The sequence below is a fragment of the Gymnoscopelus braueri genome (genome assembly GCF_963280865.1).
Source record: "Gymnoscopelus braueri genome assembly, chromosome: 20".
NCBI classification, from domain to species: domain Eukaryota; kingdom Metazoa; phylum Chordata; class Actinopteri; order Myctophiformes; family Myctophidae; genus Gymnoscopelus; species Gymnoscopelus braueri.
The window spans coordinates 23,923,652-23,940,823 of NC_137622.1; the positions used below are offsets into that span (position 1 = coordinate 23,923,652).

Sequence of the window (17,172 nt, forward strand, 5' to 3'; positions counted from 1 at the left end):
GGTTGTGTTATCAAGTGATTTTTTTCTACTGCCGCAAATAGAGTGTTCTTGCTATCATGTAGAAGTAGGCATACACATAGTGTGCATACACAGATACAGCGTTTTATTTTTCTCTCAGAGGATGCGAGTGCCACCGCCCTTTTCATTGTGTGCTGCCTGGGATACAACATTGCCGAAATGATTAATGATGAACCACCCTGGCGATCATCACACTTCCCCTTTTTAATGATCTAAACCTGCAATTACCTCTATAACAAAGAGCTCTCTAACGAAAGAGAATGTGAATTTTTGAACTGTCTGTCTTTATTTAAAGTAGCCTAAATGTGATTAACATGATAGGCCTACATTCTAAACAGATCACTCAACTGTAACAAACAAACCAGTGAAAACATGATCATTACACAGATCCTCACCAATCCATTCAATGATTTGTTTTATTATTATGTCAATCTCCTTACAGTAATATGTGGGTAGGTGGGGTTATGATCTGCATGTTGCTGTATTAAGCCCTTCACCTTATTGTGTTGCTCTAGCGTTGAAATAACGCTTTTCACAAAATGTCAGCACAAGACCATTTTGTGCTCCTTTGTGATCTCATTACACCATGCTGACAATTGGGATGGGAACTGCCAAGCAATGGACATGAATTGTTGAACTTTTCATCAAGGACGAGGGTCACTGATAATATCCTCCATTAGACCCTCTCCATTATTTCAAAACTAAACTGCTAGTCTGCTCTCTTCATGGCAGACAGATGCTGGGCATGTGGAATAGGGTAATAATGTTTTTAACCAGGCACACAGGAGATCCTCTGTTACTCTTTGGCCTATAGCATCCTATATACAGCAATGAGAAAAAAGCTAATTTATTATCCTGGAAACAGCACACACACACACACACACACACACACACACACACACACACACACGCACGCACACACACACACGCACGCGTGTGCGCCCGTCAGACAGGCGTTATGTGAAAGATCACACCATACAACATTAATAGCATATGTATGGTTGGGTGCTGCCGAGTTGCTTGGCATTTTGAAATATTTTAATTGATCTATTATAAGAGGACCCAGCCTCTACGGGTGTCATTGTGAAAACCTCAGTTGAGAATGTAGGAGCAAGCAAGCAAAGGGTTAACAGCTCACATGCTCTCCTGGCCGCAAAGGCTGTAGTACTGTCAGGAGAGAGATCAGGAGAGGGACAGAGGGAGATAACACATCTGGAAGCCATTAAAGAGCAAGATGAGCTCTGAACATTCCTGAGGAGGACAGAGAGTAGGTGTGCATGGCCGCAGGATGGGGTACAGGGAGAGAGAGGAGGAATATATATGCATGTAACACGTAATGAAGAGCAGTAGTAATGTGACAGAGACGTTTGCTGTATCGCTGAAGCTTCGCTACCTTGCTAAAATAAAACCTTTCTATAACTTCAAGTTTGATAGTGCCTTCATTCTACCAATCTACTATTTCCTGGATGACCAGTAGGACCTCTGATATAACCCACAAGAACATGCACATTCTAACTCACATCAATCATATAGCAGTCCAGAGGAAGGGTTCTGCTGTGTCTGGTCGCAGGTGGTCAGGCTGTGTAGTTGGCGTTAAATGGCCAATGGCTCTTCTCCTAATTGCTACAGTCTCTGAACCCATGTACTTCAATTAAATCTCAATTTGGATTCAATTGAATTAGGAGGGCCTGTACACACGATCAGCATGACAGAGAGACAGGGGTAATCTTTCGACATGGCTAATTTAATCTCTACACATAAACATGTCATGGGAAATATTATGAATAAAAGGAAGCAAATCCTTCCCTCAATAACTCTTCTTTGTTGCCGAGATATGACACATTATATTAAATTGATTGTGGTCTTGATGTTTTTAATCCAAAAGTTAACTGTGGATCATGAAAATCTGCCCATCCATTAACTCATTATGATCTTTTTGACCCAAAAGCTATCATCTGTTCAGGGCACTCTACTGAGCATTCACATGAAGTTTCGTGAAAATCTGTGCATCCCCTCCCACCTCACACACATACCTCTGTTTTCTGTCTTTAACCACTTAACGTAAAAACGGTTTACATTATTTCAGCTGGTAGACCTGCTATTTGTGACTTTTACTTATAACAAAAATTGGGATACCAGGGTTTTTAAAGTGATCTAAACGCACACTTAAAACTAACATCATTTTGTGTTAGTGTGGTTTATCACTTTGCCTCATGAGACCCTCTTGAGGCCATCTTGATTCACCCAGGCCACTGGGTCATGATGTATACTCTCCACCCACACTCCCTTACCCTGTAAAGCTACAATACAACTGTCACTATTGGCTGGCCTAACTATGGAGGTTGGCAATCAGAGAGGCCAGGAGAACACAAAATGAGTCACTCAGACAGACATGGCTGGTAGATGAAACAAACATCAGGCCGAAGAGGTGGTGAGCTGAGAAGTTGGAGAGGCCTAACCTTACTATCCATAAATGGGTTTGATGACTGCACACCTTTTATTACTTTCTGAGCCACTGTGATAAAAAAGGCCAAACAGACGCCTCAGTGGACTCCATTCTACAGCAACTGACATTTAACAGATTTGCCCAGTGAGGCGTACGTACCTCCACACACAACAACTGGATAGAAGGATGAATAGAGGAGACTAGGTTTTCTTGTCAATTACATGAGCTGCCAGATTCACACCTGGCCCTACACCATCTTTCTCTCTTGCTCATGCTCTCTCTCTCTCTCTCTCTCCCCCCCTCTCTGTATTCTGTCTCTCCTCAACCATAGCTTAATTCAAGGGCAGGTAACAAACGGTTCTCTATGCACATGCCTGTTAGAACCACCCATCTGTTCTGGTGTTAATTGTGTGCCACAGAGCTGTGGATTATTAAATTTTTCACTCAAGGGGTTTCAGATGAAGTTATCTCCCTTTTTCCACAGGATGACAGACAGATGCCTGTTATGATTCAACAAGCATTTGCGTCACAGACATAAACCTCTGCCACTCCCTAATTCACTTTATCTTCTGCCTTTGATGAAACGTCCACAGGTTCCACTCTTATTAACCTGTTTCCAGCTCTATCCATCATTTCTCCTGACCTCTATAGCTCTGCACGGTCACAGTTAAATCCTCAGTTTAGTGTGAAAATTGAGCCAAATGGGACTGCATTTTTTACACTAGATAAATGAAAACACTTTTAATGTGCACCCAAAAAATGGGTCAGGCCCATTTTTATGGGTTGTGAGTAAATATCCCTTTTTCATTTCTACATTTTGTATTATTTCAAAGTAAATTCATAAAATAAAAGGAGTTCCATAAAAACAACAACAACTCGAAGTATAGTGAAAATAGCCACGTCACGATACAATAGCTTGTAGATCAGCTATTCCACTAGTTTGAGTCCCGAGGAGACATACAATTTCTCTTTTGGGTTTCAAGCTAAAAAGTTTGGAAACCACTGCTGTACTGTCCCTTTAACCCCTGAGTGTGAAAGATATTGGGAGATAATGAGAGAGAGCGAGAGTGAGAGAGGAAGAGAGAAAGAGAGCATGTGTAAAAAGTTCAAGAGCTCTGACTCGTAGCTGCTTGCACGAGAGGAGCTTTTCACCTTAAGAATATTAATGACCTTCTCCCCATTCATTCATTGTACAAGATGGTTGCCATATTAATAACCCACCCTTCACAATGACTCTCTCTCTCATTAAAGCTGTAATAGGTTCCACTCTAAAAGCCATTCGTACTGCCTGCCTCAAGCGTCTGTTATGCCATGTGGAATGCCATGTGGAACCCCCCCGACCCCACCACCACCCTCCAGGCCCATTTTCGGTGAGTCAGATGTCCCAGACTGCTGAGATCCACAGAGAGATGGATCACAGCCTGCATGGCTGAATCAAGACTTTGCCTGTAATTCAGTTACACAATATAGGGAAATCTTGCAAAGTTGCTGGCACCCCCTACGATGCAAAAGGCAAGTACCCAGGTCACCACCAACCAAATGGGGACAGAGAAGTGACTTTAGGGCTTATGAATTGTTTGAATGAGCATGCATCCAGACACATTTATCTAGCTTGTGCTTTGTTCTAATTGTTGTGCCAGCTGTATCACTTTCTGTTCTCTAGATAGAAGACTGCTAACAATGGCTTCATTGAAACGCAAAGAAGACAAACTCAAAATGACAAAGGACAAGTGCAATACCAAATATTTTTTTAAATCAGTTATCACATGTGAAAATTGACTTTAGGAGCACATGGTAACATATTGGGCTATCAGGATTAGGCTTGTATTATTTGAATCCACATATCAGATATTAAAGAGAGAGAGAGAGAGAGAGAGAGAGAGAGAGAGAGAGACTGACTGCAGGCTGTTGTGTAGGTGGACAGCTAATTGCAGTGTCTGGTGCCAGAAAGGGGCTGTACAATAAATCTATACAGACAGTGGGGAAATCAAATTATCACCCAGGAGACAGCTTGGACTAACAGTCTTGTGCATAATTCATCATTCTGAATATCAGTGTTAATTTCATAAACTTTTGCTACTTGAATATATTAATTCATATATCACTACAAACTGAATTAACATTGTCCTCTGCTAAAGCATGGAGACAGAGTAGACCTATCAAAAACTATAACGATGGATTGGTGCCCCAGGAACAATAAATCTTTTTTTGGGAACTATGCCACAATGAAATAGAAAAGTTAAAATGTTGGCATGGTCTTACTGACATCTTTAAGATCTTTAATCTTATTGAGTGAAAAGAGAAGGAGAGGCAACATGCACGAGTGGGTGAAGAGGTGGAGCAGACAGTGAAATTGGTCCCTCTGTTGGTATAAAATGTGTAGTACAAGGGATAGCATATGTGATTATTCCGCATTGGCTGTGTGCACAGCCCCCTATACTCTAAGCCGAGTCAGCATTGAAACTCTTCCTCTCCCTTTCAACATGCTGTGTGAGAGAGAGGGAGGAGAGAGTTACTGTAGATTGACAGGAAAAAAAGAGGGAAGACTGAGAGTGCACAGCAGTCATTTAGATTCTCCCATTTCCAATACTGTGACTGTGAGGGGAAGGGAAGGGAAGGATAGAGCAAGGCCCCCTCCAGAGAGAAATGAGAAACAGCACACATCATAGAAAGAAATATCGGACAGACAGTGCAGCTCTGTCAGTTCAAGGACAAGTCCTGCATAAGAGCATCACTAATTGAACGTAGCAGGAACAAGATCTTGATGAGAGCACTGCAAGTTATGCCTCATACAACCACACCCTGAAAAGATACATCTATAAAAGGACAAAGGAGCCGAGCCATGTTGAAACACACACGCAATACGCATCAACATCACCTATATGCAACACCTATGTGAGCACAGGAAATCTGAGTGCAGTTTGAGACATCTCACAGTGAATCTAACCTATCAAACTAGGATTTGACAGATCAGGCCAAGATTGTTTGTCCTGGACCACTCCCTGAAATGAGGTCATGCTATCATCTGGGTGACTATGACACAGACAGCACACGTGTCCCACAGCCTCTCAGCGATTATGGAGCATCATATTTGAATCTCAATTTCATGAATCACAATGACAACCTTTATAAATAAATGCTAGATTGATATGCAAAGTATGGACAATGACCGACTTGATGGTCCTCATCAGTGATTCGATATTAAACTTGAAAAAGTGCTCCTCGGAGCACAAGTCTCCGCCAGGTCAGGTAGTGGCCTCCTGGTGGCACTATAATAGGCCAGTGTGAAAAGGGTGCCATTTCTTCTTAGGCCTTTGGCACTGCATTCATGATTTGAGGTATTTTGTTTAAAAAAAAATTGGTTTGCTAAATTAGACCTGCTGGTGGAGCTATAACAGGCCAATGTGAAAAGGGTGGCATTTCTTCCTCGGTCTAGTTGGAATGTGCGTGCAAAATGCACACTGCGTTCATGATTTGAGACATTTTGAAATAGGACCTATCCTGCAAACTTTGGAAGCCAATCTTAGGCAATCAGGATGGCATGTGGAAAATAGGACAGATCCGTGTTGATCACATGACTATAGAGATACTGTGTACTGATTTGCGTGTTTTTTGGACAAAATCTGTAGGCATAATATCAAAAAATGTGTTTAGCAAAAGTCGGCCTCATGGTGGCGCTATGATAGGCTGATCTGAAGAATGTGGGGCAGAGGTTCTGCTGTGGCATCCAGGGAGTGTGTGTGCGCAGTTTCACAGCAACCGGGCCAAATGGTGGCAGAGATTAGCTGGTCACAGACAGAAGGATGGACAGACGGACTGACGGACAGGGGGCAAAACATACTCTCTCGCCATGCCTTTCGGCCTGGCGGAGACAATTAAAAACAGGATAATACTAACTCTCATTCATCATATTTGTCAGGGTCTCGAACATATCTGACCTAGTGTCTGTGAAATTACTTAACCTCCCTGTTGCCTTTTAAGTGTGTTATAAGTGTATTAAAATGTCTCTATCAATCATTTGGTATGCATAATTCTTTCAAATGTTAGACATCATTTTGGAGAAAACTAATCTCTATGTTGCAGTGTGGTTATAAACATTAGGCAATAGCCAAATAAAAATGCATGTCTGCATACCATCTCATTATTAGTTTGGACATGCAAAATAACTTCATAACATTTCCAATACAAAGTCCCATGTAAATAATGATCCCTTTACCCAGGTGTACACAGTAGGACAGAGAGGATTCTCTGGGTGACTTTGTTTGTGTCTGTCCCTTGCGTATTTCCTTTTCAAGCTAAAGGGCATGAAAGGACTAAAAGCAGCGTAAATCCCTCCCCACAGGTTCATGAGTGTTAAACAGTGCCTCGGCTGCCTCTGCATAAATCAAACAGATTCTTGCTGTGGCGGTAAACAAAGCTATCTGGAAGAGCAGGCAGGCTTTGAGTGTGTCCCTCTTTGGATCATCTCCGTACGGGATGGGACCCGCGGTTCTGAGCATGACAAAGCTAATCTAAAGACAGCAACAACACCCGACACTGCAGAGAGCAACTGCGGACGGTGGAGGACATGGTGGGAAAAGGGGGGGAGGGTGGCTGGCGATACATTCTGTCTTTTATCTGTGACCAATTGTAAGCCCTGCCGGGCGTGTTCCTCAACGTGTTGTTATTCACCATCTCACTCTCAGCAGCTCCCGTTTTCCTCCCCACCTCCCCACATCATGTTCAAGGCTTGCTGTATCTGCATATTCCTATCTCCTTCCTCCGAGTCAGTTTGCTTGATGCTCATTATCTCACTCACACGCCTGTCGGACCGTTGCACACTTCCTCTCCCTTTCACACAATACTGCACTCTCCTGCTGGTTGTTAATGGTTGTACATCTGTCCTTCCGTCTATCTCCTCCTTTCTGTATGCGTGCATCTCCCCACTCCCTTCTCTCTCTCTCTCTCTCTCTCTCTCTCTCTCTCTCTCTCTCTCTCTCTCTTCTCTCTCTCTCTCTCTCTCTCTCTCTCTCTCTCTCTCTCTCTCTCTCTCTCTCTCTCTCTCTCTCTCTCTCTCTCTCTCTCTCTCTCTCTCTCTCTCTCTCTCTCTCTCTCTCTCTCTCTCTCTCCCCCCCCCCCCCCATATCTTTGGCTCTTTCTTTGCCTCACTCCATCTTTCCATTCTTTGTCTTTTATTGTGCCCACCCTGCTTTCCTTCCTACATCCCACACTCAGATATTGAGGTGGATTGCTGGGTGGGGGTGGGTGGATGCTAACCCACAGCTCCCTGAGACTGGTACATCATTTGACTGCTGGTCTCCATGGCAACCTCGGCTAGCAGAACTAACCTCTCTCTTTCTCACAAGGGACACGCCCTTGCATGAGGGGAAAACAGGAAGTGAATGCGGATAAGATGGCAGTGAGGGAGATAGAGAGAAAATGAAAGGAGAGGTGGGAAAGAACAAGGAAGGAGGAAAGAATAAAGAAAATCTCAATTGAATATATAATATTCTCATTTTCATATTGCCTTCTGACAGAATTATCTTCATAATCAGCTTATAGGGGATGACAACATACATGTCTATAGGTCATGTATTCAGCTGTGTTGAACCCATCAGAATGTGTACGACCACCAAAAGGTGAATGCACCCACTGCAGAAGTACAATCCAGTTTAGACTGTGAAGCACTTAGCTGGGTGCCTCAGCCAGGATAATGTATTTAGAGAATCAATAATTGAATGAATTTTGCAGCACTGAGGGCAGCAAAGCTAGAAGCTTTTAGCTGAGACAGACTCCATAGCCACAGCCATTATGTTATATTCACTGCTAAGAACTATATCTCCTAAGTTGTGTGTAGACACAATACATTCTCAATGTCGACATGTTCTTGGATATATCCTTTCTAGACTCAACAACACGCTTGCGGCCTCACAGATATAGAACAAATGCAACAAATACACTGACACAGACAGGCAGTGACATGTGGGCTGCATGGATTAGCCTTTCCACTTTATTCCCTTTGCCTGTGTCCCAACCCATCGGTTTAGCTGTGATTGACAGTGGAGCTACCGGTGCTTTCAGCCCCACCCAGACGTAGAGCAGGCATGCAAGAGCCGAGCCGAGCTGAGCTGCGATGCCCCGGTACTGAAAACTCCCTGCTGCTGCTCCTGCTGCAGCGCAGAGCGGAAAATTACCGGCCCCTCCCCCCCTCCCAGTCACTTTCACAGGCACAGAGAACTGCAGCCTACACAGGACACATATTGAACCACTCAAACGCATACATACAGCTCTAGGCATTGTTTCAGAAGCTACAATGACTTCGGTCAGTATAACATGTAGACTGGGAAATGCACATCTAATATCGTAGGTGCAAGACACACCTACAGCTCACACTGCAGATTGAGAAGCACTGATCATGCTGCCATGTTGAAACACACACTGACCCACTTACACACATCATCAGCATCAGCATCACCTACAATATGCAACGCCTATGTGAGTACAGAAAACCTGAGTGGAGTTTGAGACACATCATAGTGAATCAAACAAACAAACAAACAAGGATTTGACAGATCAGGCTGTGCATGTTTGTCCTGAACCACTCCCTGAAATGAGGTCATGCTATCATCTGGGTCTATGGACTATGACACAACACAAGTTCCACAGCCTCTCAGTGATTATAAAGCATCATATGTCAATCTATTTCAATCTCTATTTCCTGAATATCACTCCCTTTATAAATAAATGCTACATCGATATTCAGAGTATGGACATGTATGCCATTAGCATAGTTATGGCACTTTTGTGAAAATACACCGGTTGTCTGGTATACATGTTCTGCGGGAGTATATCCGTGTTGCCCCGACACACATTAAAGAGGATGTTAATGTTAATATGTAAATGGCATGTCATGTCTACAGCGGGCTCAGGCCAATAGCACACACGCCTGAGATATCGGCACTAATTCCCCATTACTCTTCTCAGCTGCTCCCCTTCCACAGCAACACTACAGGGTTAGTGGAGGGGGATGGGAGAGGAGGCTGACAGCATGGGAGAGGTAGAGAAAGAGAAGCAGGATCGAGGGGGCGTGAAAAATCATGTATACATGTTCTCTGATCACGAAGGACAAATAAGCGAGGATATTGAAATGCAAGAAAGGACAACATTGAAGAATAGCTCGGGAAGTTTCTGAAGACATTGTGGTTTATGGAATTGATAGAACCAATGAAGCCTTGATGAGTTTGGGCTAACACACGCACGTGCGCGCACACACACACACACACACACACACACACACACACACACACACACACACACACACACACACACACACACACACACACACACACACACACACACACACACACACACACACACACACACGTGACCAATGACATGATAAAATGAAACAACCAGTAATCTATAGATATTTGAAAATGTTTCAAATACATGTATTGTATAGGATGTAAATGGTGGGGGTGGAAAAAAAGAAGGTGATGATAAGTAATAGAGCCGTGACAGCCCGTGAGAATGCAGTCAAAGAAAGGGGAGTACAGAATAGGGCCATGGCTAGGGAAGAGAATCAAAGAAAAACAGAAATGGCAGATTAGTCCAGATTATTCATGCTCTCAGCTGTGAGAGAATGGGTTTTCAAAGCTCTAAGCCTTCTGAGGGAACAGGACTGCAAGAAAAGCTAAGAGAGAGGCCTATCTTTAACATATCAAGTTTGAACACAGATGGAAACATGGTAGATAGACTAAGTGATTATTTGACCATCTGAGTAGTGATTAGTGTTTACAGCACAGAGCTTATGCTTGTCTTCAGATTTCACAGAATAGCAAAACCGCATAAAATACCCAAATACTGAAGAGGCCCTCATGATGACATACCCAATATCCAACAGTGAGAAAAACATTATAATTCTCAATGATATGCTGAAAATGTATATACTATGAATATAAAGTTGCTGCATTTAAACAGAACATAAGATGGACACATTTCAACAATTCATTTTAACATGAGAAAAATATTATATTAAATTAATTTTAAATTAACGTTTCCACCTTGATCTGTGACATTGAAAAGAAGTTGACATGAGGTTTGTCATCATGGTCAAAATTAGTCTGGCTCTATGCTCAGTGGCAATTTTCAGAATGAAGCTTTCAGATTTCAGAACACTTTCAGCACCATGGACAGCAACAGTCCCATCACGAGCCAAGCTAAGCAAATACAGCCACACAAGACAGAGCTCAAATACAGTAACAAGTGAAAACACCAAATAGAGGGCTTTAGGCACATTTAGACTAATTTTATCTTACCTTCTCTTTATTAGGTAAAGTCTGGGTTCGGCTATAAGTGTCCCCTCCATTAATACTAATCAGCTCTGCATCTACAGGTGGAAATTGTGCAGGGAAAACTACAACGTCACTCTTCAGTGTGTCTGAGCTGAAACACACGTCATACTGCTGAGTAGATTTAGAGTAAGACCAGCTCCCATCAGGATGGGTGGTGATCATTGGGGCGCCATACCTGCTGAAACTGCTGTCTGTCCTGTGGCATTTGACAGCTATTAGACTGATGAGGCTCAGTAGAAAGATCACTGATACTGACACTATGGCGATCAGTAAATAGAGGTTTAAATCAGAGAAACTATCCTCCTTTATTGGGATATTCCTGAATGTGGACTGGATATTATCTGTGCTTTCAACCACCACTATATCAATAGACACTGTAGCTGACAGAGGGGGTTCTCCATTATCAGAAACCAACACCACTAACGGGTGAGTTTTCAGGTCATTGTCACTCATTCGTCTCTTGGTCCTGATTTCTCCAGTACTGGTTCCAATTCGGAAGAGGTTATTTCCCTTCGGCTCGGTGATGTGATATGAAAGCAGAGCATTGTAGCCCGAATCTGCATCTACAGCTCTGATCTTGGCCACAAAGTATCCAGCTTCAGCAGAATAAGGAATGTTCTCACTGTTAATGGATCCGTGTTCAGAATAAGGCACGAGAATCCCGGGACTGTTGTCATTCTCATCCAGAATGAAAATGTTTGCAGTCACATTGCTGCTGAGCGAAGGAACTCCATGATCTGTGGCCTGAACTATGAAGTCAAATGTGTTTAACTCCTCATAGTTAAAAGAATGCAGGCTGACTACATCTCCTGTTTCTGAATTTATATTTATCATAGAGGCTATCAGAGTGTTTTTAGGGGAATTGTTAATGACAGAAAATGTTACTTTTGCATTTTCAACTACATCAGCATCATGCACAGTTATTGTATAAATAACAGCTCCAACTGGACTGTTCTCTTTAACATAAATATTAATAGTGGATTCTGAAAAACTAGGTGGGTTGTCATTAACATCAGAAACATATACTGTAATAACACTGGTGCTGGAGAGGGGTGGAGTCCCCTCATCAATAGCTATGATGGTGACATTATATCGAGAATCCCTTTCTCTGTCAAGTTGTCCATCTACAACTAGGGAATAATGATTTTTATATGAATTTTTAACTGTAAACGGTACAGAATCTATCACTTTAACCTGAACGATGCCATTTTTGCCAGCATCATTATCCTTCACCGTTACAAGTCCAACCATTGTGCCTATTGGAGCGTTCTCTTTGACAATATTGACTAAGGATGTAACTGATATTTCTGGTGGATTATCATTAACATCAGTGATCTCCACGAGAACTTTACAAAGAGAAGCTCTAGGGTTTTGCCCTTTGTCTTTTGCTTGGACGCGAATTTCAACTGCATTGTTTTGTTCATGATCCAATTGGCCTTTCACCGAAATTTCCCCGGTGGCTGAATTAATGTCAAATATGGCAACGTTGTTATCATTATTGTGGTTAATAAAGGAATATACGATTTCCCCATTAAGATCCCCGTCTAAATCTTGAGCATGCACTGAAATAACAGAAGCGCCGTATGGCGTGTTCTCGGGCACCCGGGCTTTGTATAAAGGTTTACTAAAGATTGGAATATTATCATTAACATCTTTCACAATGACAGTGATCTGTAACGTTCCTGATCTAGGAGGCTTTCCTCCATCTATAGCAGTCAGTGTTAGTTTAATCACTGGCTGTTTCTCTCTATCTAATGCTTTTTGCAGCACTAACTCACTAGACAAACTCTGTTCTCCACCACTTTGTACATCCAGGGAAAAATGCTCATTTTGGCTCAATTTGTAGTTCTTTACTGAGAAACTGCCCACATCTGCGTCAAAAGCGTCTGGTAACGTAAATATTTCGCCAGTATAAGCTGACTCGGACACATTCAAAATTATTCCAGGTATTCTAAAAGAAGGTGCGTTGTCGTTTATGTCCAAGATTTTAACCTCGAATCTATAAAGATTCAACGGCGAGTTCACAATGGCTTCCAATTCAAATGAACACTTCGCGTTACGAAAGCAGAGCTCGTCTCGGTCTATTCTCTCTTTCACTGAAATAACCCCAGTCTTCAGGTTTACATCAAAATATCTGGCATGAAGTCCAGATATCTGAAAGCCACGAGTTTCCAATTCTTGGACGTCTAGTTGCAGGTCTTTTGCTAAATTCCCAACAATGGTGCCCAGATGTGATTCCTCCGAAACGGAATACACAGTCTGTGTTGCAGCGATATTCCATATATGGGCAAAAATGAGATAATAAATTAAAGACTTAAAAACATTGCCCAGGTGCATTCTGTCAATATCCATGTATCCCGATTATTCAGAAACAATGGCTACCAGCAGCAATCACATTGCTGAGTAAGTATCCAAGTTAGAGAGCCCAACACCATGCAACCGGGGTGTACGATGAACAAAGCATGAAGGATGTTCTATGCCATATGAGAGGGGAGGAGCCACTCACAACCACTACAGTGAGACCTGATAGCGGCATCTTGTGGAAATGTATTCAATACAATTACTGCATCAATGTTAGATACCTATAGGCTATGGTGTGACCGTTGTCAGTATTGAAATAACTAGTTAAACACCATCGTATTTTGATGCCATCCTGTAGCTAAATGTAAACAAAATGGTCAGCTCAATACACAGTTTCAGCACCATTGCTGTGGACAGCGCCCTTAAGCGTAAACAGAGCTACACGGGGGAAATTAGAAAAATGCCAGTTTCAATATACATTTGACTGTGTAAATGATATTGATAAGAATTCATATCTCTACTATATAGGCCTACTACCCGGTACCGAAAATACATGAATGTGGCCTGTACTTAAAATAATGGGAAGTGGTTATTAGGCCACGTTCCTTACCTTCTCTTTGTTTGGTAATGTCTGAGTCATGTTATTATACGTGTCCCCTCCATTAATACTGATCAGTTCCGCATCTACAGGTGGGAACGGCGTGGGGTAAACCACTACGTCACTCTTCAGTGTGTCAGAGCTGAAACACACGTCATACTGCTGGGTAGATTTAGAGTAAGACCAGCTGCCGTCAGGATGGGTGGTGATCATTGGAGCGCCGTATCTGCTGAAATTGTTGTCTGTCCTGTGACATTTGGCTACTATTAAACTGATGAGGCTCAATAGAAAGATCACTGACACAGATGCAATGGCGATCAGTAAATACAAGTTCAAATCAGAGAAGCTCTCCTCCTTCATTGGCACATGTCTGAATGGAGTCTGAATGTCACCTGTATTTTCAACCACCACTACATCAATAGACACAGTAGCTGACATAGAGGGTTCTCCGTTATCAGAAACCAACACCACTAATGGGTGAGTTTTCAGGTCATTGTCACTCATTCGTCTCTTAGTTCTGATTTCTCCGGTGCTGGTTCCGATTCGAAAGAGGTTATTTCCCTTTGGCTCAGTGATGTGATAAGAAAGCAGAGCATTATAGCCAGAGTCTGCGTCTACAGCTCTGATCTTGGCCACAAAGTATCCAGCTTCAGCAGAATAAGGAATGTTCTCACTGTTAACAGAGCTGTGTTCAGAATAGGGAGAGAGAATTCCGGGACTATTATCATTGTCATCGAGAACAAAAACGTTCACAGTCACGTTGCTGCTGAGTGGAGGAACACCAGAGTCTGTGGCCTGAACTTTAAAGTGGAACGTTTTTAACTCCTCATAGTTAAATGACTGCAAGGTGACTATATCTCCAGTCTCTGAATTGATGTTAACAACTGATGTTATTGGAATACCTTTCGAACCACCATCTAATGACGAATATGTTATCTTTGCATTCTCATCAACATCTGGATCAACTGCAGTTATGGTATAAATTGTAGCTCCAACTGGACTGTTCTCTTTCACGTAAACATTCATTATTGGCTCAGCAAAACGAGGTGCATTGTCATTAACATCAGAAACATGCACAGTAATGACCGTAGTGCTGGAGAGAGGTGGAGTCCCTTCATCAGTAGCAACGATGGTGACGTTATATTGAGAAGCACTCTCTCTATCAATATCCCCATCTACTATTAGAGAATAATAGTTTTTATAGTTTGATTTCAGCTTAAAAGGCACCGACCCAACTATTTTACAGTTGGTGAGACCATTATTGCCCCCATCTTTATCATTAACGGTTACTAAAGCGACTACAGTTCCAAACTCAGCATCCTCTTTAACGGGGCTCATTAGGGAGGTCATCACGATGTCCGGAGTATTATCGTTAACATCAATTACTTCTATTAACAGTTTTCCATGTACACTACGAGAGGGCGTCCCTTTATCTTTCGCTTGAATACGAATTTCATATGCAGCGTTTTCCTCATAATCCAGGTGTCCCTTTACAGTTATTTCCCCTGTGTCGGGGTTCATGGAAAATAGCTCTGCAGGATTGAATTTCCCTCTAGCAATGAAAGAATAAACAACCTCGCTGTTTACGCCCTGGTCTAAATCTGTAGCACTTACGGTTAATATGGAAGTATGAAACGAAGCGTTTTCAGTAACCCGAGCCTTATACAGAGACTGACTGAATACGGGAGTATTATCATTTACATCCATGACGTTCACAATTATTTGTAACGTTCCCGATCTGGGTGGCTTTCCTCCATCAACAGCAGTCAATACAAGTTGTATAATGGACTGTTTTTCTCTGTCTAAAGCTTTCTGTAACACCAACTCCGCAGACACACTCTCTCCACCGCTTTGTACGTCCAGTGAGAAATGTTCATTCGGGCTCAGTTTGTAGCTCTTTACAGAGTTACTGCCTGTATCAGGATCGTCTGCTAACGGGAGCAAGTACCTCTCTCCAATGGAAGATGATTCAGAGATATTGAATGTCTTTACCTTTTCAGGGAACGATGGTGCGTTATCATTAATATCAATAATTGTAACTTCTATACGATGCAAATGCATGGGATGGCTCAAAATGGCCTCAGTATTCAATGAACACTTTGGCATATTCGAACATAGCTCTTCACGATCTATCCTATCGGCAACATAAAGGGTGCCCGTTTTCAAATCCACATCGAAATATGTCTTTGATTTTCCCGAGACAACCCGCAAATCCCTATATTCCAGTTCTTGAATGTTGACATTTAAATCCTTGGCGAGATTTCCCACAACCGTGCCTTTGTCTACCTCCTCGGAAACGGAGTAAGATATCTGAGCTGCAGCCCAGTCAGACAAACAAAGAATAGCCAGGCAATGAATCCAAAAGATTTCGCAGTGTCTTCCAGGACGACCCATCGCTGCTTTAAAATAAACAATAACAAATGGTAATTATTCCCATGACAGTGTGCGTGCAGCCAACATTTTCTATGACAACCTATATCCTCACGGTCTCACTGACGTTCGCGTTCTCTTCACAAAGCCCTCGCACACTATACAGTCTTCACTTGGAGAGGAGGAGTCTGGCATTAATAAAAATATATGGTCTCGAGCGACACCAAGTGTTACAGTTTCGTTCCAACGAAAATAAATAGAGAAATACCTACAATTTGCAATAGTGTATCAACCTATAGCATGCATGTGCCATAAGAAATGATAAGACATATCAGACGCAATAGTAGCTTCTTTTAAGATATTAGCTGTAGGTCTATTGAATATGTGAACAAATCTTATAGGCTAAAATGAGCATCACTAACAGGCCATTTCACACCCTTAATGTCTGATTGCCTTATACCAAGGTCCCCAATAGAAACAAGACCACAAGGACTTTTTTGGACGGACCTTTTTAGACAAAGTATTATAAATGTAATTGTGCTGTTTACATGTTTTGCCTAATAAAATATTCAATTAATCAATCGATGTTTCTGCCTCCGAAGGCATTTTCTCAACCAAAAACAAAACAAAATACACCATGACCTTCATCAATATACAGCATTGCTAGTGGATACATCATTGATCAAATATAGCTGTTTTGGGCACTTGTTTCAGTGACAAAAAGTATGACAAATGTTTATCTAATGCATTCTTTTGCAATTCCAAGAGCTGAAAATAGTTTGATTATTTGTTAAACCTATACATATATTATTATTTATTGTTATTGTTGTTGTTATTTTTATTATTATTATCATCATCATCATACGTGTTTTAGCCTACTAATTTAAATTCTGGTCATTACACAGATATATGCATTGTTAATCATTCACCTCTTTTTTTTTTTTTCATTCCTTTTTTATGTTTTTCAGTGGCTTACCTTGTCTTTGTTTGGTAAAGTCTGGGTCCGGCTAAAAGTGTCCCCATCATTAATGCTAATGAGTTCTGCATCTACAGGTGGAAACTGTGCAGGGTAAACTACTACGTCACTCTTCATTGTGTCAGAGCTG

General features: G+C 41.9%; 2 protein-coding genes across 3 annotated transcripts in view; both read right to left on the reverse strand.

Moving 5' to 3' along the window:
* LOC308075516 (protocadherin alpha-C2-like) overlaps nt 1–17,172 on the reverse strand; it is a 162,537-nt gene that overhangs the window by 26,145 nt on the left and 119,220 nt on the right. The window lies entirely within an intron of this gene.
* On the reverse strand, nt 10,753–13,149 carry LOC308076348 (protocadherin alpha-3-like; the record flags this gene model as incomplete). The annotated part of the gene is made up of 1 exon (XM_080416583.1): nt 10,753–13,149. The coding sequence occupies one exon, from the start codon at nt 13,147–13,149 to the stop codon at nt 10,753–10,755; it is 2,397 nt and encodes a 798-aa protein (XP_080272709.1).